Source organism: Coregonus clupeaformis, chromosome 3, assembly GCF_020615455.1.
Source record: "Coregonus clupeaformis isolate EN_2021a chromosome 3, ASM2061545v1, whole genome shotgun sequence".
NCBI lineage: Eukaryota > Metazoa > Chordata > Actinopteri > Salmoniformes > Salmonidae > Coregonus > Coregonus clupeaformis.
The window spans coordinates 42,163,765-42,189,713 of NC_059194.1; the positions used below are offsets into that span (position 1 = coordinate 42,163,765).

General features: G+C 42.9%; 1 protein-coding gene across 11 annotated transcripts in view; it reads right to left on the bottom strand.

Moving 5' to 3' along the window:
- Positions 1-25,949, bottom strand: part of LOC121579081 (kinesin-like protein KIFC3) — a 64,677-nt gene that overhangs the window by 22,188 nt on the left and 16,540 nt on the right. For 4 of the 11 annotated variants that reach the window (XM_045208645.1, XM_045208632.1, XM_045208638.1 and 1 more), the window contains exon 1: positions 4,115-4,485. The exons of 1 other annotated variant lie outside the window; for it this stretch is intronic. In XM_045208645.1, coding sequence (XP_045064580.1) covers positions 4,115-4,237 — 123 coding nt within the window. In that variant the 5' untranslated portion in view covers positions 4,238-4,485. Of the gene's footprint in view, positions 1-4,114; positions 4,487-13,818; positions 14,002-20,454; positions 20,620-25,949 lie in introns of those variants that run through there. 6 more of the 11 variants (XM_045208629.1, XM_045208624.1, XM_045208617.1 and 3 more) reach the window with 4 other exon arrangements.

Below are 25,949 nucleotides of genomic sequence, written 5' to 3' on the forward strand. Positions count from 1 at the left end.
AGTTTGGAGTGTGACTGTGAGGTGGTGGACAGGTGTCTTTTATACTGATAACAAGTTCAAACAGGTGCCATTAATACAGGCAACGAGTGGAGGACAGAGGAGCCTCTTAAAGAAGAAGTTACAGGTCTGTGAGAGCCAGAAATCTTGCTTGTTTGTAGGTGACCAAATACTTATTTTCCACCATAATTTGCAAATAAATTCATTAAAAATCCTAAAATGTGATTTTCTGGATTTCTTTTTCTCATTTTGTCTGTCATAGTTGACGTGTACCTATGATGAAAATTACAGGCCTCTCATCTTTTTAAGTGGGAGAACTTGCACAATTGGTGGCTGACTAAATACTTTTTTTCCCCCACTGTATGCCAATTAAAACACCCGGTTTTCTGAGCAATCTTTCAAATTATTAGGACATGTAAACACCTTAATAGGCTTTCCAGCAGTGCATTTGATCTGTGCATGTGCTAGCACCAGCCGAGCGAGCCTCCCTCTTTAGCGTGACTGAAGTGTGTTCAGAACAACTGAATGTATATGTCTTAGAGGTAGTTTTCACATACAAACTTTATATGTCCGAACTCAGAACCAAACATGTTCGCTGTGGTATAACTTTTATTTTGATTGCCGATTTTCTGCCATCAGGTAGCCTGATTTCTGATGTGTCAATGTAAATAGGATTATTTGGGAAATCGTTCTTCTTGCAAAGCATGTAAACGTTTTAATCGAACTATTATATTATCTGACTATTCACAATAATCAAATGATTGTGTGCATGTAACCACACTCATTGAATATCTCTTTGAGCATAGTGACGTTATTACCCTTGAGATGGTATTTCAATTCACCCAGTCACTACAAAAATACGTCCTTCCCAATTCTGTTGCCGGAGAGGAAGGAAACCACTCAGGGATTTCACCATGAGGCCAATGGTGACTTTAAAACAGTTACAGAGTTTAGTGACTGTGATAGGAGAAAACTGAGGATGGATCAACAACATTGTAGTTACTCCACAATACTAAACTAATTGACAGAGTGAAAAGACAGAAGCCTGTACAGAATAAAACTATTCCAAAACATGCATCCTGTTTGCAACAGGGCACTAAAGTAAAACTGCAAAAAATGCGGCAAAGCAATTCACTTTTTTCCTGAATACAAAGTGTTGTATTGAATGAGCCCCAAGCATAACACATTACGGAGTATCACTCTTCATATTTTCAAGCATAGTGTTGGCTGCATCATGTTATGGGTATGCTTGTAATCGTTAAGGACTGTGGAGTTTTTCAGGATAAAAAAGAAACGGAATGGAGTTAAGCACAGGCTAAATCCTAGAGGAAAACCTGCTTCAGTCTGCTTTCCACTAGACACAGATTAATTCACCTTTCAGCAGGACAATAACCTACAACACAAGGCCAAATCTACACTGGAGTTGCAGTTTTGACTTAAATCTAATTGAAAATCTATGGCAAGACCTAAAAGTAGTTGTATAGCAATGATCAACAACCAATTTGACTAAAATGTAAAAATATACACCTGTTCTGAAAGGCCCCAGAGTCATGTGACAGATCATGTGACACTTAAATAAAGTCCACCTGTGTGCAATCTAACGAATTATGTGACTTCTGAAGGTAATTGGTTGCACCAGATCTTATTTAGGGGCTTCATAGCAAAGGGGGTGAATACATATGCACGCACCACTTTCCCATTACTTATTTTTTAGAATTTTTTGAAACAAGTTATTTTTTTCATTTCACTTCACCAATGTCCATTACATCCAAATAAAAATCAATTTAAATGACAGGTTGTAATGCAACAAAATAGGAAAAATGCCAAGGGGGATGAATAGTTTTGCAAGGCACTGTACGACACTATTCAACTACAGTATACATTGAGGGAAAAAAGTATTTGATCCCCTGCTGATTCTGTACGTTTGCCCACTGACAAAGAAATGATCAGTCTATAATTTTAATGGTAGGTGTATTTGAATAGTGAGAGACAGAATAACAACAACAAAATCCAGAAAAACGCATTTCAAAAATGTTATAAATTGATTTGCATTTTAATGAGGGAAATAAGTATTTGACCCCTCTGCAAAACATGACTTAGTACTTGGTGGCAAAGCCCTTGTTGGCAATCACAGAGGTCAGACATTTCTTGTAGTTGGCCACCAGGTTTGCACACATCTCAGGAGGGATTTTGTCCCACTCCTCTTTGCAGATCTTCTCCAAGTCATTAAGTTTTCAAGGCTGACGTTTGGCAACTCGAACCTTCAGCTCCCTCCACAGATTTTCTATGGGATTAAGGTCTGGAGACTGGCTAGGCCACTCCAGGACCTTAATGTGCTTCTTCTTGAGCCACTCCTTTGTTGCCTTGGCCGTGTGTTGGGTCCTCCAAACACGGCGGGTTAAGTTGATGCCAAAGAGCTTGATTTTGGTCTCATCTGACCACAACACTTTCACCCAGTTCTCCTCTGAATCATTCAGATGTTCATTGGCAAACTTCAGACGGGCCTGTATATGTGCTTTCTTGAGCAGGGGGACCTTGCGGGCGCTGCAGGATTTCAGTCCTTCACGACGTAGTGTGTTACCAATTGTTTTCTTGGTGACTATGGTCCCAGCTGCCTTGAGATCATTGACAAGATCCTCCCGTGTAGTTCTGGGCTGATTCCTCACCGTTCTCATGATCATTGCAACTCCACGAGGTGAGATCTTGCATGGAGCCCCAGGCAGAGGGAGATTGACAGTTATTTTGTGTTTCTTCCATTTGCGAATAATCGCACCAACTGTTGTCACCTTCTCACCAAGCTGCTTGGCGATGGTCTTGTAGCCCATTCCAGCCTTATGTAGGTCAACAATCTTGTCCCTGACATCCTTGGAGAGCTCTTTGGTCTTGATTGATTGCTTCTGTGGACAGGTGTCTTTTATACACTCCCTTTAAGAGTGTGCTCCTAATCTCAGCTCGTTACCTGTATAAAAGACACCTGGGAGCCAGAAATCTTTCTGATTGAGAGGGGGTCAAATACTTATTTCCGTCATTAAAATGCAAATCAATTCATAACATTTTTTGACATGCATTCTTCTGGATTTTGTTGTTGTTATTCTGTCTCTCACTGTTCAAATAAACCTACCATTAAAATTATAGACTGATCATTTCTTTGTCAGTGGGCAAACGTACAAAATCAGCAGGGGATCAAATACTTTTTTCCGTCACTGTATAAATAAATAAATAAATAAATAAATAAATAACTAAATAACACTCCCCCACCACTCACACAGGCCACATCAATTCATTACTCAACACTATTCAACTCTTTTCAATAGCGACACATTACAGAGTGGGATACAATACATGTGAATGCACCCAGTGTGCAAATATAGCAATGCCTGCACAAAGAACTGTGCAGAAACGTCAAACTCACACCTGATTGTGTGAGTGAATGTGACCACTGAAGAGTCATTGTCATGGATCGTGTTGTCAGTCTGGTGCAACCCTTGTGTGTATGTGGTTGTACTGACCGTGACCCAGAGTTGACCGTTCTGTCGTAGACATGGTGGATCAGCAGGTCCAGTCCCGAGCCACTGTATTAGCTAGTCTAATCTCTCACAGCGGGAAGTTCTCCAAAGTACTGTACACACAGTTCCTTGTGTTCTATTGTACACAAAGTCTTCAGCAAGTGTGTGTGTTCATCAATGTTCTGTATGTTGTACTGTTTCCCACAGCAGAATATCCAGAACAGAGGTTTACCGTACAAAGGTCTTCAGAGTTCTTCAACAATGTGCTACAATAGCTACAGTACTATACTAAGTTCTGTCCTTGGACCATACAGGGTCTATCCAGAATCCAGAGCCCATGGTTGGATTTCAAGTCTAATGTCTCTTCCTTTCCTTTCTCATCTTATTTCCTTCATGTACACTGATGTGATGAAACTGGACAGCTAAAAGCAAACGCCTCATTTACTGAGGTGCTGCCACCTGTCTTCAGGTCAGACTATGGAGATGCACCAAATTAACTGGACCATACTCTGGGCCTCCATCTACCCTCCCATAGAGTGTGTATATCAGACTTTACCCTCAGTCTATACATAATCTAAGAACCAACCCTGTGTCCCTGAATGAAACCATACCCTGTGTGCGACTCCGGAGGGAATGCGGTCCTGTGTGTAGTAGTAGTAGTAGTAGTCCTGGTCTTTGTCTCGATCTCGGTCCAGCCAGCGTTTGTTGATCAGAGATCCCATCCAGCCAATCATCCTGCCTGCACCTTAGCCGGCCTTGTGGCCGTCACCCTCCTTCTACAGCCAGAACAACAGACACACACTCTACCATGTGGCCACTCTTACACACGCCTATGTTTTCCAAATAACTACAAATGAAATAATACAACTTGAACACACCTGCAGCCCCTTCCCCAGGCCCGACGGCCATCATAACATCCTCACTCTACCACCTGAACACACACACACACACACACGCTTGGTATCCATAGAAAGACGTCAGTATCCGTAGAGACAGGCTGTAGCTGTTAACCAGCGGTATGGACAGGGTTAGACCTCGCCCACAAAGACACAGGAAACGCAGAATGGACGTTGCCATTAATTACGGATCTAAGATCAGGTTTATTAACTACCCAACCTAACCTTTACCATTAGGCTGATTAAATAATACCTGACCCTGGACCAGTGGTAAGAGGCAACCTCTACCTCATCCACCCATAATCCTTTAAACCCCACAACAGATGGCCTCCTTTATAAACACCTCATCTTCCTCTGAGGAGAAGGATCAAGTTGTCCCTAACCACAGACCTAGGATCAGATCTATCACCAGGGATCTATCTTCAAATCCTAGCTTTTAGCATTAGGTGGGAATCCAAAACTGACCTTGGAGCAAGAACGTCATCATACTCTTTGGGGAGACTGGGGTGGTCACTTTAGGGATTTTGTCCTCACTTGCCTCCCCTTGTCCATCCAACCAGCTGTTTCTCCCGCTATGACTGCAGGAGAAAGGTAGATGGCCTTTCGATCTCTGCTTCCTTCCCTCCCTCCCTCCATCACCTCATTTCCACTCTTTCTACTCTCTGTATTCACAGCACATAGGTTACAAAGCTCCAGTGAGATCAGACACCCCTGTGGCTTTTCCTAGGTAGTAGAAAAGGAGTCGGTAGAGGCAAGGTAATGTAATATCATCGTGTAGATCTGTGGTTAAAGGCAACTTTTACGCTGAGCTTGTGATACATGAGGCAATACAGTATAGAGTTGTGGGTGCCTTTGTGGTTCCTGCAGTTCTCTGACAACCCCATAGGGGGTGTTATGAGCACAAAGGGCTGGAAATAACGAGTAAAGTCATTCAGCTAATCTGGTTATTTATTGCTTCCAAGGTATTGTCCTCACTGAAACATACACACGCCTGACGCTTGTCAGGTTTCTAGGTTACCAGTGACCACGCTCTCCATGGTTCTTTGAGCACAAGGCATGGTGTGTAGGATAAGTTTACACACTCCTGTCAGAACTCTGCCTTCTATAGTATCACCTGTCCCCTCTATGGACCAGGAATATTGCAAAAAACGATATGGCCCTAGTACAGTGTGTGATATCAATGTGTTTGTGTGGGAGACTACTGTTGAGGAACAGGGGGAGGACAGGAGGGGCTGGCTAGCTGTGATCTACTGTGAGGAGCTACTGTTGCACTTTCTCTCTTCCCCCACCCCCCCGGTACTCACTCTCCTACTTTAGCTAGCGTTTAGCATTCTAATAGTTGATGACAGCACAGAGGAAGGGCTTTGCATAAAGCAGAGGATATGAAGAGACCGTATGTGAATCTCATTAGCCCAGTTCCAGTTAAGACTCTCAGCTCTACCAGCTAACCTGCATTCCACTAGTGACTATAACCCTAAAACAACCACAATGGAAATAAGTTAGATGTTTTTGTGTTATCCCTGTCAAGTCTTTAAAATGTTTGTGCCTTAAGTACAGGGAATTCGGAAAGTATTCAGACCTTGACTTTTTCAACATTTTGTTACGTTACAGCCTTATTCTAAAATGGATTAAAATATTGTTTACCCCTCAATCTACACACAACACCCCATAATGACAAAGTAAAAACAAGTTAATACATTTTTGCAAATGTATTAAAAAGAAACACAGAAATACCTTATTTACATAAGTATTCAGACCCTTTGCAATGCGACTCGAAATTGAGCTCAGGTGCATCCTGTTTCCATTGATCATCCTTTAGATGTTTCTATAACTAGATTGGAGTCCACCTGTGGTAAATTCAATTGATTGGACACGATTTGGAAAGAAACACACCTGTCTATATAAAAAAGGTACCACAGTTGACAGTTCATGTCAGAGCAAAAACCAAGCTATGAGGTCGAAGGAATTGTCCGTAGAGCTCCGAGACAAGATTGTGTCGAGGCACAGATCTGGAGAAGGGTACCCCAAAAAATCCTGCAGCATTGAAGGTCCCAAGAACACAGCGGCCTCCCCGCCAAACTGAGCAATCGGGGGAGAAGGGCCTTGGTCAGGGAGGTGACCAAGAACCCTATGGTCACTCTGACAGAGCTCTAGAGCTCCTCTGTGGAGATGAGAGAATCTTCCAGAAGGACAACCATCTCTGCAGCACTCCACCAATCAGGCCTTCGGGACAAGTCTCTGAATGTCCTTGAGTGGCCCAGCCAGAGCCCGGATTTGAACCCGATCGAACATCTCTGGAGAGACCGGAAAATATGTGCAGCGATGCTGCCGAACCAACCTGACAGAGCTTGAGAGGATCTGCAGAGAAGAATGGGAGAAAATCCCCAAATACAGGTGTGCCAAGCTTGTAGCTTCATACCCAAGAATAATCGAGGCTGTAATCACTGCCAAAGGTGCTTCAACAATGTATTGAGTAAAGGGTCTGAATACTTATGTAAATGTGATATTTGAGTTTTCTTTGTACAAAAAAGTCTAAAAACCTGTTTTTGCTTTGTCATTATGGGTTATTGTGTGTGGATTGATGAGGAAAACAACTATATAAATCAATTTTAAAATAAGGCTGTAACGTAATTTTTGAAAGTCAAGGGGTCTGAATACTTTCCGAATGCACTGTAAGTACGCAAGTGAGAGATATATACAGTACAAGTCAAAAGTTTGGAACCCTACTCATTAAAGTTTTTTTTTTTTTTTAATGTTTACTTTTTTCTACATTGTAGAATAATAGTGAAGACATCAAAACTATGAAATAATACATACTGAATCATGTAGTAACCAAAAGTGTTAAACAAATCAAAATATATTTTATATTTGGGATTCTTCAAATAGCCACCCTATGCTTAAATAATAATAATAATGCTTTGATGACAGCTTTGCACTCTCTCAACCAGCTTCACCTGGAATGCTTTTCCAACAGTCTTGAAGGAGTTCCCACATATGCTGAGCACTTGTTGGCTGCTTTTCCTTCACTCTGCTGTCGAACTCATCCCAAACCATCTCCATTGGGTTGAGGTCGGGGGATTGTGGAGGCCAGGTCATCTGATGCAGCACTCCATCACTCTCCTTCTTAGTAAAATAGCCCTTACACAGCCTGGAGGTGTGTTAGGTCATTGTCCTGTTGAAAAACAAAATGATAGTCCCACTAAGTCCAAACCACATGGAATGGTGTATCGCTGCAGAATGTTGTGGTAGCCATAATGGTTAAGTGTGTCTTGAATTCAAAATAAATCACAGACAGTGTCACCAGCACCGCGTCTCACAAAGACAAGGTGGTTGAAACCAAAAATCTCAAAATTGGACTCCAGGCCAAAGGACACATTTCCACCGGTCTAATGTCCATTGCTCGTGTCTCTTGGCCCAAGCAGGTCTCTTCTTCTTATTGGTGTCATTTAGTAGTGATTTCTTTGCAGCAATTCGACCATGAAGGCCTGATTCACACAGTCCCCTCTGAACAGTTGACGTTGAGATGTGTCTGTGACTTGAACTCTGAAGCTTTTATTTGGACTGCAATTTCTGAGGCGGGTAACTATAATTAACTTATCCTCTGCAGCAGAGGTAACTCTGGGTCTCCCATTCCTGTGGTGGTCCTCATCAGAGCCAGTTTCATCATGGCGCTTGATGGTTTTTGCAACTGCACTTGAAGAAACTTTCAAAGTTCTTAATTTTCCGTATTGACTGACCTTCATGTCTTAAAGTAATGATGGACTGTTGTTTCTCTTTGCTGATTTGAACTGTTCTTGCCATAATATGGATTTGGTCTTTACCAAATAGGGTTATATTCTGTATACCCCCCCTACCTTGTCACAACACAACTGGTTCGCTCAAACGCAGTTAGAAGGAAAGAAATTCCACAAATTAACTTTTAAGAAGGCACACCTGCCTCCACCATGCTTGACAGATGGCATCAAGCACTCCTCCAGCATCTTTTCATTTGGTCTGCGTCTCACAAATGTTGTTCTTTGTGATCCGAACACCTCAAACTTCGATTTGTCTGTCCATAAAACTTTTTTCCAATCTTCCTCTGTCCAGTGTCTGTGTTCTTTTGCCCATCTTAATCTTTCCTTTTTATTGGCCAGTCTGAGATATGGCTTTTTCTTTGCAACTCTGCCTAGAAGGTCAGGATCCCGGAGTCGCCTCTTCACTGTCGACGTTGAGACTGGTGTTTTGCGGGTACTATTTAATGACGCTGCCAGTTGAGGACCTGTAGGCGGCTGTTTCTCAAACTAAACACTAATGTATTTGTCCTCTTGCTCAGTTATGCCACTCCTCTTTCTATTCTGGTTAGAGGCAGTTTGCGCTGTTCTGTGAAGGGAGTAGTACACAGCGTTATACGAGATCTTCAGTTTCTTGGCAATTTCTCACACGGAATAGCCTTCATTTCTCAGAACAAGAATAGACTGACGAGTTTCAGAAGAAAGTTATTTGTTTCTGGCCATTTTGAGCCTCTAATCAAACCCACAATTGCTGATGCTCCTGACACTCAACTAGTCTCAAGAAGGCCAGTTGTATTGCTTCTTTAAATCAGCACAACAGTTTCAGCTGTGCTAACATAATTGCAAAGGGATTTTCTAATGATCAATTAGCCTTTTAAATGATAAACTTGGATTAGCAAACACAACGTGCCACTGGAACACAGGACTGATGGTTGCTGATAATGGGCCTCTGTACGCCTATGTAGATATTCCATAAAAAAAAACACCAGTTTCCAGCTACAATAGCCATTTACAACATTAACAGTGTCTACACTGTATTTCTGATCAATTTGATGTTATTTTAATGGACAAAAAAATTGCTTTTCTTTCAAAAACAAGGACATTTCTAAGTGACCCCAAACTTTTGAACGGTAGTGTATATAGTATCAGTTTTATGCGTCTGAAAAGTAGTATATTTCTAGTAGTATGTTTGGAGGGTGTGATGTTTGGATGTACCGATCCTGTGCAGGTGTTGTTACACGTGGTCTGCCACTGCGAGGACGATCAGCTGTCCGTCCTGTCTACCTGTAGTGCTATCTTAGGCGTCTCACAGTACGGACATTGCAATTTATTGCCCTGGCCACATCTGCAGTCCTCATGCCTCCTTGCAGCATGCCTAAGGCACGTTCACGCAGATGAGCAGGGACCCTGGGCATCTTTCTTTTGGTATTTTTCAGAGTCAGTAGAAAGGCCTCTTTAGTGTACTAAGTTTTCATAACTGTGACCTTAATTGCCTACCGTCTTGTAAGCTGTTAGTGTCTTTACGACCGTTCCACAGGTGCATGTTCATTAATTGTTTATGGTTCATTGAACAAGCATGGGAAACAGTGTTTAAACCCTTTACAATGAAGATCTGTGAAGTTATTTAGATTTTTACGAATTATCTTTGAAAGAAAAGGTCCTGAAAAAGGGACGTTTCTTTCTTTGCTGAGTTTATATATACATATACTGTGGGGAGAACAAGTATTTGATACACTGACGATTTTGCAGGTTTTCCTACTTACAAAGCATGTAGAGGTCTGTAATTTGTATCATAGGTACACTTCAACTGTGAGAGACGGAATCTAAAATCTAAAAATCCAGAAAATCACATTGTATGATTTTAAAGTAATTAATTTGCATTTTATTGCATGACATAAGTATTTGATACATCAGAAAAGCAGATCTTAATATTTGGTACAGAAACCTTTGTTTGCAATTACAGAGATCATACGTTTCCTGTAGGTCTTGACCAGGTTTGCACACACTGCAGCAGGGATTTTGGCCCACTCCTCCATACAGACCTTCTCCAGATCCTTCAGGTTTCGGGGCTGTCGCTGGGCAATACGGACTTTCAGCTCCCTCCAAAGATTTTCTATTGGGTTCAGGTCTGGAGACTGGCTAGGCCACTCCAGGACCTTGAGATGCTTCTTACGGAGCCAGTCCTTAGTTGCCCTGGCTGTGTGTTTCGGGTCGTTGTCATGCTGGAAGACCCAGCCACGACCCATCTTCAATCTTACTGAGGGAAGGAGGTTGTTGGCCAAGATCTTGCGATACATGGCCCCATCCATCCTCCCCTCAATACGGTGCAGTCGTCCTGTCCCCTTTGCAGAAAAGCATCCCCAAAGAGTGATGTTTCCACCTCCATGCTTCACGGTTGGGATGGTGTTCTTGGGGTTGTACTCATCCTACTTCTTCCTCCAAACACAGCGAGTGGAGTTTAGACCAAAAAGCTCTATTTTTGTCTCATCAGACCACATGACCTTCTCCCATTCCTCCTCTGGATCATCCAGATGGTCATTGGCAAACTTCAGACGGGCCTGGACATGCGCTGGCTTGAGCAGGGGGACCTTGCGTGCGCTGCAGGATTTTAATCCATGACGGCGTAGTGTGTTACTAATGGTTTTCTTTGAGACTGTGGTCCCAGCTCTCTTCAGGTCATTGACCAGGTCCTGCCATGTAGTTCTGGGCTGATCCCTTTCTCAAATAGATCCCAAATTCATACAACCAGTAGGCCTAAGCTACATTAAAAATAAACATAAAAATGCAAATGACCCTGATGCAACAGAACGTTTAGCTTAAAATGTTGACAAACTATTATTTTTTTCACATAAGCACAGCAATCCGCACATGGCAGTAGACTGCATGCGAATGTTCGTTCCACAATGCAATTAGCGGGAAAACACTTGCCAAAAGCGCACCGCACAAGTGGTTTCATGTGACAGAGATGAAAATATCCATTAGAAATGTAGAAAGAGGGGCAATCTAAAGATGCTAACTAGCATTGGCTTGCTAATATTACTAGGATTGAAGTTACTAGGATATAAGTCTTTATAAAATCATTTTGGCTAGGCTACTTTGAAGGTATGGCATGCCTCATAATATAAAGTAAATTGTTCAGATTTCAAACAATTAAGTATACGTTTTCAAAATGCATACTGCCTCCAGCTCATTGCAAAGTGGCATGTGACGCGCTGAAGCCTTCCTACCATTGCATATGCACTTGAACGGCGAATGGGAAGCACACTTTAATTACCAGTTAAGAAAAAGAAAGTCTATGTATCCTTTTCTCAGTCTCATTGTGTGGCGAGGACTTTCAGTGTAACACAGCTACAGATCCATGCACTGTCTGAGCAGGCTCTACCTGGGACCATAAAGCCCTGTTTATTGGAACATTCCTGACCAAGGGGGGTAAGTAATGAAGGTTGAGTTTTAATAATAACAAAACACATTTTATTGAACTTTCACTGTCCTCTAAGGGGGGCTTTTACAGACCCAGTTATGAGGACTGAGTTTTAGTGCTCCCAGAGAGAGAGATGAGGGCTTTGTATCACTAACAAAGACCTCTTTAATTTACTAGCCTATAACATACATTATTTAAACACACAGGGCTATAGGGACTGGGGAGTCTCTGACAGCACAAGCTTCCTGTGGTCAGGCAGTATGTCACTGTCTAGCTTCTACTGTACAGTCAGATGGCCTGAAGCCCCCCTTGAAGTAGGGCTTAGCGATACGGCCTAAAAATATAGATTTCTTAAAACGTATGGGCGATTCACGATATATATAAGGTTAATACACTGCATTTTAAACAGTCAGGAATAATCTAAATCAGGGCTTGTAAAATTATACCTAGGCTAAATATAAGCCTTCCACAACCATAAGTAATAATTTAATTATTTTATTAAAATAGTTGAACCTGCTTTTTTGCAATAATCACTGATCTGGCTTTCAAGTCTATGAAAATGACCTTTTTGTTACAAATTTAACCAGAACCATGCACAATGCACTAATAATGAGCAGGTTGACTTTTATTGTCTTGAGTCTTGTCCTGGAGGCAGAACCGAGTGATTTCCCCTTAGATAGGCCAGCTGCAAAGTCAAAATTGGCTATTTTGTAAAGATTCATTTAAACAAAAATTAGCTTTTTGGTCTTAAAGGGATACTTTGGGATTTTGGCAATGAAGCCTTTTATCTACTTCCTCAGTCAGATGAACTCATGGATACCATTTGTATGTCTCTGCATCCAGTATGAAGGAAGTTGGAGGTAATTTTGCAAGCCAATGCTAACTAGAGTTAGCGCATTGACTGGAAGTCTATGTATCGACTAGCATGCTAGCAGTTACCCATAGACTTCCAGACATTGCGCTAACGCTAGTTAACAATTGCGCTAACATTAGTTAGCAACTTCCTTCAATCTGCATGCAGAGGTACTGTATAAAAATGGTATCCAATGGTTCATCGGACTCTGGGGGAGTAGATAAAGTGCTTCATTGCAGGTCAGCAATCAAGTTTTCAAGAAACTGCATCGTACTGGCTGTATTTCGAAAGTTAGTCTTGAAAACTTGATTGGTGACATGCAAAACATTTTGGGACTACATCAACAATGGACTAATGAAACAAATACCAATAGTTTTTGGGTGGAATTTCCTTTAACATACTGTAGGTCTCAAACAATCGCTCAAGCACAAGCCCACATGCTAGTGAGTAGCCAACTAATCTATTTGCTTGCTAACAAAGTAGAAAGGTTGAACTGTTATGAATACAACCTCCTGTCCATCTCCAACTGTTTGAACAACATAGCCTGTTCACTTTGTTTAGAGGTTGAAATCAAGTGGCCTACATGGATAAGAAGATGCTGGTTTCTCAGAATGAGAACTAGCCGCCAATTCCTTATATAAATGAGTCTTTTTATGCTCATTGCATATTTATAAAACACAGACTAGACAGCTACCACATAAGTCTGTAGTTGAAATGATGCTAGCGGACAAGGAGATAGACATAGCCTGAGACAGAAAAGATAGACATAGCCTACCAGACAGAGCGAGCGAGTGCAGGACTCTGACGGAAGGAATCTGCTTTCTGTTATAATGAGCACATCACAGAACCCTTCCTTCCAGGGTTAAATTCCCCCCTCTCCCTCCTCCTCCCACTAAACTGGGTCAAATCATTCAGTGGCAACTCAGCCACCATGCGTCAAATGTCAGAACCTGTCTGCTCAACATCACACAGCTCTGGGAGGTTCAGGGCTGTGTTTTTTTACTACCAACACAAACCACAGACATGGATCTGAATAAAACCTAATGCATCAGAATAAGGTTGAGATCAATTCATCAGCACAACACCATATAGACTGGGATTACTAGATATGGGTAAACCCTTAACAAATATAGGGAAAAGGAGAGAATCCTTCCATACAGGGACCATCGGTCAACAAGAGGGAAACAACACTATAACAGCCATTTCTCTCCTTCTTTTATTTCTCTCCGAATAACCATAGTGGCTACCACTCATACCTCACTCAACATGCCCCCCCTCCTCTCTTCCCCCCTCTTTTTTCTCTCCCTCTCCATTTCTCACCCCCCCATCCATCCATCCATTCCTTTTTCTTTATCTTCATCGGTAGGGTACTCACCTCCCTCCCTGGAGTCTCTGTGTCCTGATCATCCCTGCATCGCTGTAGAGACCATCTTTACGCGGAGGAAACACACACACACACACACACACTCGCCGATCAACACACACCCCAACGACGAGAGCTCACTGTCACCAGCCAGCCCCCCTTTCTCTCCCCCGTCTCTAACACACACACTCTGCACCCTCTCGCCGCTCCTTAGTAACAGCAAAATCGGAGCCAGCATCATTTCCCTCCTGTAGCCACCCTCATTTCCCCCCCCCCCTCCCTTTCTCCTTCTCCCTCTCCATCTTCCAGTCCCCTCCCTCTCTTTTTTATCACTCCCCCTCCCTCTCCAGCGGAGGAATAAATTATTCAGCCACAAATGAAGCGTGGCTCTTCTCAGCTCTCCTCCCCCTGCCTGCAATATTTAACAGAGAACTGTGTGTGTGTATGTGCACGTATGCATTTACGAAATACACCATTGCCTGTCTCCTCACATTCTTTATTACTTAAAAGGCAAAATGTACACTGCGATATGTACACACAAAGAACATATGGTTTCCTATGGCTGCCACTGCTCAAAGGTATATTGATCCAAACAAGTAGTACTGTAAATTACACTGTGTGAGAGCTGCTTTACTGACAATTCACTAACACTCAAGCCAGAGCCCCTCCCTCACTAGAGGCTGTTGGGTAATGGAGTTTTCTGGACCAGGTCTGTGTGACTACTCATACTGAGGTAAAGGCTGGTGTGTGTGTGTGTGTGTGTGTGTGTGTGTGTGTATATATACAGAGAAACTAGCAGACACACACACAGGTGTTCTCAGGATAGTCGCTGTTCCTCAGGGAATTATAGATGAAACACACTACTACACCCTGGCTCAGGTACCCCGGCTTCATGAGCCACGAGAGCACAACGTTAAAACATGAACACAACATTTCCAGGGCATTATTCTAGCGTTATCAGAACCCTCAAGTTCCTGGTGTAGTTTGTCCTTTACTATTAATCATATGGCAGATGTTGAATGTAGAGGACATCAGATGCCTGCACAGTGCCCATGCTCCCTCTGTGATAATGTTACTTAATAGAAATACCTTACCGTTCCCTCAAAGTCTTAGTTGTGTAACCAAAGCGTTGTTTGGGGATTTACAGGGGCAAATGTCAAAATGAGGGTGATCCAGAGAGAGGGCCCTTCCCTGACCAGGAGGGTGGGGAACGGGGTTGAGAGAGACTGGGTGGGGTGAGGTGAAGGTAGGGCTGGGCGGTATACTGTATTTTACAATATACTGGTATTGATGCACAGCGCGGTTTGTGTTTTTACTTTATCCGCTATAACGTATTTGAATGTTAAATGTGATATGCCGTGTGTAACGTCCATTTTAATAGTTTACTTCGCTACTTGAGTCATCCCTCTCCGCTCTCTCGCCCTCTACATGCTGCTTTCCACACAGACCTATCCCCGCCCTCTGTCACTCAAGGAGCACATTTGTTGTTCCTCGACCACGAGACACTTGTGTTCAGTCTGCATGGTCAATGCAGCACATGCAACAATGTTGATGACAACGCTGCTGCTTTCACTTTGCTTCTTAATTTAAATCCACTAGCGTTCTATAATTACACTATTAGTTTGTGTTTCTTACATCTGCAAACAGCTAGTTTGTCTTTTCTTAGGAAGTTGGGCCTAAATCGTGTTAGCCGCTAATGCTAATCGCTTGTTACCTGGCTGGCAGGCTAGCTAGCTAGCTAATAAATGTACTGAGTCAGAGCAAACGTAATTAGCTATACAGCCTGATAATACCAGTGATGGTGTAGACCTAAATCAGCATGTTGTTTGTGCAACAGTATCTTCTAAATCAAAGAGGAATACGCATGGATGTTAGCTACATGAAGTAGCTAAGAGAAAACATTCAATGTAGCCAAAGATTACAGGGTCCCCTAGGAAACAATTATCAACACCTTGGTTCCTACCCTGTCACAATAACTACTCCCTGGCATTTTCATTCGTTGTCAAACACTGTATTCAAAGTGCCCACTATATTATATTCTAACTATAGAATTAGAATAATCATTCGATTTCCATGATTCCAACAGTTCAACCAAGTGTTTTGCTCTAAATCGGAAGTCAAATCAGATTGTTTGCCCATATTTTGCAGCCCTACGTGGCAGTGTGGAAAGGATCTTAAATGAGTGCAGGAAATGTAGATCTTTTTGGGGGTTGAAGTTGAATTTAACAGTATAAAACAATCAGAATGGAGAAAGACCCATTGAAATCACTTAGAATGTACAGTGAGGGAAAAAAGTATTTGATCCCCTGCTGATTTTGTACGTTTGCCCACTGACAAAGAAATGATCAGTCTATAGTCTATAATTTTAATGGTAGGTTTATTTGAACAGTGAGAGACAGAATAACAACAAAAAAATCCAGAAAAACGCATGTCAAAAATGTTATAAATTGATTTGCATTTTAATGTGGGAAATAAGTATTTGACCCCCTCTCAATCAGAAAGGTTTCTGGCTCCCAGGTGTCTTTTATACAGGTAACGAGCTGAGATTAGGAGCACACTCTTAAAGGGAGTGCTCCTAATCTCAGCTTGTTACCTGTATAAAAGACACCTGTCCACAGAAGCAATCAATGAATCAGATTCCAAACTCTCCACCATGGCCAAGACCAAAAGAGCTCTCCAAGGATGTCAGGGACAAGATTGTAGACCTACACAAGGCTGGAATGGGCTACAAGACCATCGCCAAGCAGCTTGGTGAGAAGTTGACAACAGTTGGTGCGATTATTCGCAAATGGAAGAAACACAAAATAACTGTCAATCTCCCTCTGCCTGGGGCTCCATGCAAGATCTCACCTCGTGGAGTTGCAATGATCATGAGAACGGTGAGGAATCAGCCCAGAACTACACGGGAGGATCTTGTCAATGATCTCAAGGCAGCTGGGACCATAGTCACCAAGAAAACTATTGGTAACACACTACGCCGTGAAGGACTGAAATCCTGCAGTGCCCGCAAGGTCCCCCTGCTCAAGAAAGCACATATACAGGGCCGTGAACATCTGTTTGCCAATGAACATCTGAATGATTCAGAGGAGAACTGGGTGAAAGTGTTGTGGTCAGATGAGACCAAAATCGAGCTCTTTGGCATCAACTCATCTCGCTGTGTTTGGAGGAGGAGGAATGCTGCCTATGACCCCAAGAAAACCATCCCCACCGTCAAAGGTGGAAACATTATGCTTTGGGGGTGTTTTTCTGCTAAGGGGACAGGACAACTTCACTGCATCAAAGGGACGATGGATGGGGCCATGTACCGTCAAATCTTGGGTGAGAACCTCCTTCCCTCAGCCAGGGCATTGAAAATGGGTCGTGGATGGGTATTCCAGCATGACAGTGACCCAAAACACACGGCCAAGGCAACAAAGGAGTGGCTCAAGAAGAAGCACATTAAGGTCCTGGAGTGGCCTAGCCAGTCTCCAGACCTTAATCCCATAGAAAATCTGTGGAGGGAGCTGAAGGTTCGAGTTGCCAAACGTCAGCCTCAAAACCTTAATGACTTGGAGAAGATCTGCAAAGAGGAGTGGAACAAAATCCCTCCTGAGATGTGTGGAAACCTGGTGGCCAACTACAAGAAACGTCTGACCTCTGTGATTGCCAACAAGGGTTTTGCCACCAAGTACTAAGTCATGTTTTGTAGAGGGGTCAAATACTTATTTCCCTCATTAAAATGCAAATCAATTAATAACATTTTTGACATGCGTTTTTCTGGATTTTTTTGTTATTATTCTGTCTCTCACTGTTCAAATAAACCTACCATTAAAATTATAGACTGATCATGTCTTTGTCAGTGGGCAACCGTACAAAATCAGCAGGGGATCAAATGCTTTTTTCCCCTCACTGTATGTGTTACCACCCTAGGGTCACGCACTACTCATAAAGCAAATGTATAACTTTTATTATTCAAACAGTCATACCGTTAATGTATTTTTATTTTTATACCGTGATATTATATTTTGGCCATATCGCACAACCCTAGGTGAAGGTTATGATGTGTCATTGGACCGACAGCCAGAATTACAGCATTGTGAGGGATTAAAGCCCACTTGACCCCAAACACACAGAGCAGAGAGAGTGATGCTGTCCTCTGATTAACAACATGGTTACATAAACGGTGATCTGAATCCTTTTCCCCGGAATGCAGGGACACTCTGGCCCACTTTAGCATCAGCACGCATACTGCCATTACTAATTTCTCATACCACCAATACGTACAGTTGAAGTCGGAGGTTTACATACACCTTAGGCAAATACATTTAAACTCCGTTTTTCACAATTCCTGACATTTAATCCTAGTAAAATATTCCTTGTCTTAGGTCAGTTAGGATCACCACTTTATTTTAAGAAGGTTAAATGTCAGAATAATAGTAGAGAGAAAGATTTATTTCAGCTTTTATTTCTTTCATCACATACCCAGTGGGTCAGAAGTTTACATACACTCAATTAGTATTTGGTAGCATTGCCTTTAAATTGTTTAACTTGGGTCAAACGTTTCGGGTAGCCTTCCACAAGCTTCCCACAATAAGTTGGGTGACTTTTGGCCCATTCCTCCTGACAGAGCTGGTGTAACTGAGTCAGGTTTGTAGGCCTCCTTGCTCGTACACGCCTTTTCAGTTCTGCCCACACATTTTCTATAGGATTGAGGTCAGGGCTTTGAGATGGCCACTCCAATACCTTGACTTTTTGTCCTTAAGCCATTTTGCCACAACTTTGGAAGTATGCTTGGGGTCATTGTCCATTTGGAAGACCCATTTGCGACCAAGATTTAACTTTCTGACTGATGTCTTCAGATATTGCTTCAATATATACACATAATTTTCCTTCCTCATGATGCCATCTATTTTGTGAAGTGCACCAGTCCCTCCTGCAGCAAAGCACCCCCACAGCATGATGCTGCCACCCCCCGTGCTTCACGGTTGGGATGGTGTTCTTCAGCTTGCAAGCGACCCCCTTCATCCTCCAAACATAACGATGGTCATTATGGCCAAACAGTTCTATTTTTGTTTCATCAGACAAGAGGACATTTCTCCAGAAAGTACGATCTTTGTCACCATGTGCAGTTGCAAACCGTAGTCTGGCATTTTTATGGCGTTTTTTGAGCAGTGGCTTCTTTCTTGCTGAGCGGCCTTTCAGGTTATGTCGATATAGGACTTGTTTTACTGTGGATATAGATACTTTTGTACCCGTTTCCTCCAGCATCTTCACAGGGTCCTTTGCTGTTGTTCTGGGATTGATTTGCACTTTTCGCACCAAAGTACGTTCATCTCTAGGAGACAGAACGCGTCTCCTTCCTGAGCGGTATGACGGCTGCGTGGTCCCATGGTGTTTATACTGGCATACTATTGTTTGTACAGATAAACGTGGTACCTTCAGGCCTTTAGCAATTGCTCCCAAGGATGAACCAGACTTGTGGAGGTCTACAATAGTTTTTCTGAGGTCTTGGCTGATTTCTTTGGATTTTCCCATGATGTCAAGCAAAGAGGCACTGTTTTTGAAGGTAGGCCTTGAAATACATCCACAGGTACACCTCCAATTGACTGAAATGTCAATTAGCTATGTCAATTAGCCTATCAGAAGCTTCTAAAGCCATGACATCATTTTCTGGAATTTTCCAAGCTGTTTAAAGGCAGTCAACTTAGTGCATGTAAACTTCTGACCCACTGGAATTGTGATACAGTGAATTATAAGTGAAATAATCTGTCTGTAAACAATTGTTGTAAAAATTACTTGTGTCATGCACGAAGTAGATGTCCTAACCGACTTGCCAAAAGTTAACAAGAAATGTGTGGAGTGGTTGAAAAACAAGTTTTAAAACCTTAGTGTATGTAAACTTCCGACTTCAACTGTATATAGTCAGCAGGTTAGGAGGGGATTTGACTGGGCTTTTACCTCCAATGCTAATGTGGGATAATGAAAGCTAGCTCCATCACAACTGTGCTATGGAACAGGTAGGTTAGAGAGGAAGGAGAAGGGAAAGAAGGATGCGGGGGGGGTGAAATTAAGAAAGACAGGAGGGGGATAAATTTTTTTCAGAATAAGGGAGAGAGGGAGAGAAAGAGGGAGGGAAAAGGAGAGAGATGGATGGCAGGAAAATCTATTTGGCTATACACACCCAAGTGAGAGGTAGGAATGGGCTACGGTCATCACATTCAACACTAACGTGAAACTCAAGGTAATCAATGGTGAACTGTCCTAATCACCCATAAACTACCACCCACATTCTTTCATTAGCCCAGAAAGGTTAAGACTGCTGGAGCAGCGCTTAGATTCTCTCTCCATCTCAGTCACACAAGCACATAATTACTTAAAAATACTAAAACCAACATGGTGCTGCTTCTCATTAAAAAGGATTTCAACATAATCTGCAATCAAATTTTAAACTTTGGACTTCTGTACCTCTGTACCACAATATTTATGATTGGTACTTGATTAATTAGATTGGTGCCCTTATCTGTGTCTGTGAGACTGGCATGGGATTACCAACATACCGGTTGGCACATCTGGGCACACCACTCTCCCCTCCCTCCCGTTCTCATTAGCGTGCCCTCACCCCATCCCTCTCTGCTCCTTTCTCAAAACACCCTCTATCCCTCCTCTTACCTGCAATCGTTTTGTGCTGTCCGGCACATTCTCCAGGCTGCCTCCTCCGCATCCCAGCCTGCCCTGGCTGCAGCGCAACTCCACGTCACCTCTCCGTTTGTCTGTGCAGTTGCAGCCTGCAGCCTTCCTGTCTACAGCAGGAGCCCTCTGCCTCTTCTCCTGAGAGAGGGCTACAGTCAACCCTCTCTCCCTCTCCCTGGGCCCCACACCCCCTCCAAGACCTCCAGGCCTGGGGTCCCTTGCCCTGCCTCCCTCCCCTAGCAGAGGGCCCTTGTCCCCAGGCAACGTGGCCCCATCTCCAGCCTCTTTGTCGCCGGGCTCCAAGGCCTTTTGTCGGCTCTTAAAGAGGCTGTGGATACTCAGTACCACCAGGGTGCACAGCACGTACATGATCCCCCCCTGTGGAGACTGGCAGGTTGGTTCGCTCCGTTCTCCCCAAACAAGGTCCCCCTTGTTTGAACGGGACAGGAACTGTTGAAGTTCCACAGGTTGTTATGATCGCTTATAAGCTGTTATTGTTGAGGTCTAGGTGTGAATGGCAGTCAAGAGCTCCAGGCATATCTTCTGTGGTCCGAGTCCTTGCATAGTTGTCATCAGTTGGAGAGCTGAAGACTGAGTGTGAGAGATGGCAACAACTGTATCCACAACGAGAACAGTTCCAAAATTCTATCCTGTAGTGTCTGTACTGTACAATCTGTACCAAGTTCAAAGACGAAAAGACTACAAATATCCAGTCTCCTCTCCTCTTTTAGGGCATTCACCACAATACACAACCCCGGTGCTCCTCAGAGGGCGCGAGAGGCTCCAGTAGGGAGTCTCACTTTCTCTCCTCTGTGTGTGTGTTGATCCCCTGGACAATGGCAGTGCCCTAACGCTCATCAACTGTCCGATAATCCCCAAGTCTGTTCTCTGGTCAGCAGACGCAGACGGACGAGAGGCGAGTGAGTGTGATCCTCAGATACACACGGTCACACACTTTTATATCTCACCTGTGTCACCTCTGTCCCTGTGCCTCTCCTAGACCCTCCCACTCCGAGACTACACACATCTTTGAAACACTCCCAAACACACCACCTTTACAGTTCCTCAGAACAACAATAAGATTTTGGACCCTGTCCTGTTGTAAAGGCGATTGCTGTCCCGCTGCCAAGCCGGTGGAGCTCAGGTAACCCAAACCTCCAGGAGAGAAGGCTGGCTCAGTCTCTCCAGGTAACTACAGACACTAGTAGATATTAAATCTACACCCAAAAGCAGGATCACAAGCAGATAACCCACTCAACCTTCACACATGCACCCAAACCTTTACAAAACACACACATGCACACATCCAAAACCTTTGCACAAACTTCGAACAGTGTAGGAATGTCTGTTGTTGATTCATCCTCTTCTGCCCTGATAATATAATGGTTTACAGTCCAGTCCAGGATGGTGTAAAGAAGATTCTCATTTAATGATCAACAGGTCCAAAGTAATGTCTCTCCCCTTTCCCTCTTCCTGCTGCGGACAGCCGGGGGACTGTCCCGTCCTCTCTGAAAAGTACCTGGACAGAGAGAGGGGCGATATCTACACCCCTTCCCTTGTTCAGTCGCTCTCCATCGCTCTCTCCACTCATGCACCGAGTTGACTGTCCTATCATGTGCTGTTCTGCAACTCTCCAGAAAGAGAGAGAGAAAGTATCTTCATCCACTCTCGCGCTCACCCTCCCTCCCGCTCTGTCCATCTGTTGCCGAGGGATAAGCGCTGGAATGGGACAGAGCCGGCCATGCACTGGTGATGTAACACATAATACACTATTGATATGGATGGATGTAAAAAGAAAAACCAACGCTGAGAGTGGAAAGAGTAAAAAAAAAGCTTCCCACCTACATCTGTTTGGAGTTCCACCATATCAATTCAAACTGATCTCTGGGCTCTGAGGGGCGACCTCGTTAGTTGGCGTCCTGTATGCCTGACCATCTTCCTGGTACGTGACAGCCCTGCACGGAAACGCCATGGCAACCGTGCAGCTACGGAACCAGGCCACAATGTGAACTGACAGTGTCGATCACGGCGGTTGAATCGTGATGTGCGGTCCACGGCAGTCAGCGAGGTCACTGCGGTCACTTTGTACCCAGCGGTCCTGGTCATTCACAGTTCTGGTTTCCTGTTCTGTGACATACTGTAAACATGGAGTGGTTCTCTAGGCTAACTTGGTCCTATGGGGACAAAGGAGAAGTCTTCCACTTGAGTGGTCACTTTCAGGATCCTAACGAAGGGGACGGGAGGGGATGGGAAGGGACAGGGCACACACACACACACACACACACACACACACTTTGGGAGGGGACCTCAGAAAGGAGGCGGGCCAGGATGAGCTATTACGCAATGAATAAGGCACTATGACTGAATGAATCCCAAACTGTTCAGCACAGTGACCCAATCCAGTTTTGTGAGCCACCAAGTCAACAGGGTAATCATTATTCTGTTTGTAAATCCGTGACACTCCATTTAGCATGATATATAATGTTAGGTCACATTATGAATGGAATAGCTGATATACATTATCATACGAATTATAGGACGTATTGTATCATAAATCTTACCCGGTCATACAATAGCATACGAATTGGATGATGTAACTTATGATACATCTTGGAGGATGTATTGTGTTATTCGTCTTTCTCTGAGACCAGGTTGCTTGTTGCGCCATAACAAAGGAGGATTATGGGGAGACTTTACGTTGGTGGTTAGGGGAACTAACGACTAAGGTTATGTTCATTTACGTAAAAAGGTAAGGGGAACTAAAATGACAAATGTCAGGGAAATTTACATAGCAGGTTAGCTGAATTGGGTTAAGTTTAGAATAAGGGTTAACTAAAATGCTACAGTTGTCCCCGACACGAACTCGCAACTTTTGGATCGCTAGACAGTCGCGGATTACGACGACCCATTCTCCTCGACCAAATAGGAATTAGACCAAATATTACAGCAAAATGTGTTCAACAAACCATTTGGGTAACACAATCCATGACAATACATGGCACGTGGCAGGCCAGCTGAGCAACCACATGAAATGACCTGACTAACAATAAAAGATTGCATAAGAATGTCACCACCATTTTAGACCTGTACCATCGGGCAGTATTGAATAGACCTGTCTACTCCACACACAGTAAACCCTTACAGAGTAAGGAAAGGCCACAGAAAGAGAGAGGCTAGTAAACAAGGTCTGAGGTTCAATAGCAGGTTAAGTGGCTGATAAGTTTGAATCGAACCATAAAGCTGATAAGGCCTAGGTGGAGTGATCAGATTTGTTTCCAGTGTATTAAAGAACCATAATCTCAGCCTACATTACAGAGACAAGTCAAAACAATTACAGTGGGACACCTGGTGTGGTGTTACACAGAGTCAACCAGGAAGTCAAACATTTACCCTTGGCCTAGAGGTGAGCGTGTGTGTGAAAGAGACAGTGAAAGAGAGAATGTGCTAAAGTGTGAGAATGTGCAAATGTGTGTGTGTGCGAGCGATCTCAGGTGTGTGAGTTGGTTCTGGAGCTGGATTTGTCATAATCATTGATTTAGGTGAAAACGTCGCCACAGATGGAAATCACTGGCCTATCTTTGACTTCGCCATCTCCAAAAGATTTGGCATCTTCCATCAATTGCGGCCACGAATCTGCCATAACAAAATAGTTAGAAAGAATAAGATGAAGTTCCGGTAATATAGATAACTATTGAAAGATGTTTGATATGAGTTTTTCTACATTGTAATGGACATGGTGCAACCTATGGTAGGTAAGCTGCTGGCAGGCTTCGGCTGCAGTACAGCAAAGCCAAGTCAGCCCGTGCTCAAGGTTCTCACAGGGGAAGTGAAATGATAGGCTACAATGACTTTGCTCATGACCATACACGTGGCAAATGACAATGACAAATTACTTGTTGGATGCATTAATTTTGCTGTTTGTTTTTCAGACTATTTTGTGCCGAATAGAAATTAATAGTAAATCATGTACTGTCATTTTGGAGTCACTATTCTTGTAAATAAGAATAGAATACGTTTCTAAACAGTTTCTAAATGTGGATGCTACCATGATTACGGATAGTCCTGAATAATGATGAGTGAGCAAGTTAGACGCACAAATACCATACCACCCAGACATGCAAATGCATCCAACAAGTTTGTAGCGTCACAAGTTTGATGTAATCATTGCGTGCTAGGAATATGGGACAAAATACTACATTTTGACTACTTTAATACACATAAGTGAATTTGCCCCAATACTTTTGGTTCCCTAAAATGGAGGGGACTATGCACAAATAATGCTGTAATTTCTAAACGGTTCACCCGATATGAATGTAAATACCCTCAAATTAAAGCTGACAGTCTGCACTTTAACCTCAAAGTCATTGTATAATTTCAAATCCAAAGTGCTGAAGTACAGAGCCAAAACAACAAAATTGTCACTGTCCCAATGCTTTTGGAGCGCAATGTATATATATATATATTTTTTTTTTTATACAGACTAGTTAAAAGCAAAAGGTGAACATTTTCAAATTATCAAATGGTTTATGATAATTTTCTGATAAAAATAGTGTAGGTGCGAAAACATAGTTAAAGTTATTTGCGCCATTAGCTCAGGCGACCAAGTGGACACAAGGCTGTTTGGCTCACCTCAGTCGTGAAGAGGAATAACTTTGTAGCTGTTTCTGATTAATAAACAATGCCATGCTGGTGGGTGGTAACGTTCAAATAAAACCCAGCCCTGAAATAAAACGTAGGCTGAAAATTATTTGTACGTCATATCATAGGAAAATCCACCGCATTCACACGGATTTGTCACTTCAAGCACAAATGTATCATACTTTGACTAAAACGATGACTTTTTGACTTAAATCATTGTGCAACATCATGGGTAAGCTCTGGCCGTCGTCATTCAGCTTGAAAAAGTGGATTTCTACTGGTGTGGGCGTTTAAGCAGCTTACAGGAGAAATGTGCCACACTTCACTTTAGGGCTTTAGTTAAAGCCTTTACCTCGGTCACAAATATGGTATTAGAGTCTGAATTAGGGATGGACATATTCGAATATCTGAACGGACGTTAGTATTAGATTACTTGTGAGTATTCATTTTTGGAGAATAAAAAAAATGATAGGTCTACTTTAACAATGAAAAATATCCATGTGACATTGTTACTTACAAGGATATACCATGACATTACAAATTCTTCATTTAATAAAAAAAAACTTTTGAATGTAGTTTTTATGACATGCACCCCATAAAATGACAGCCTTCACACCTGTCTGTAGCTTGTTGTTTTTGTCGGCCAATCAAAGCAGCACTATAGTCAAAGGCTCAATGTGTAGGAAGTGAGGTGAGTTCAACGCAATTCAAGATGGAATTATGGAATTAAAGTAAGCCGAGTTAAATGAGAAGGAGTATGCTACAACAAGCAACCAACAGGTAGGATGTTGTTTAACAATCTCTGAATGAGGTTGGGGAGACCCCGCAGCGTGTAG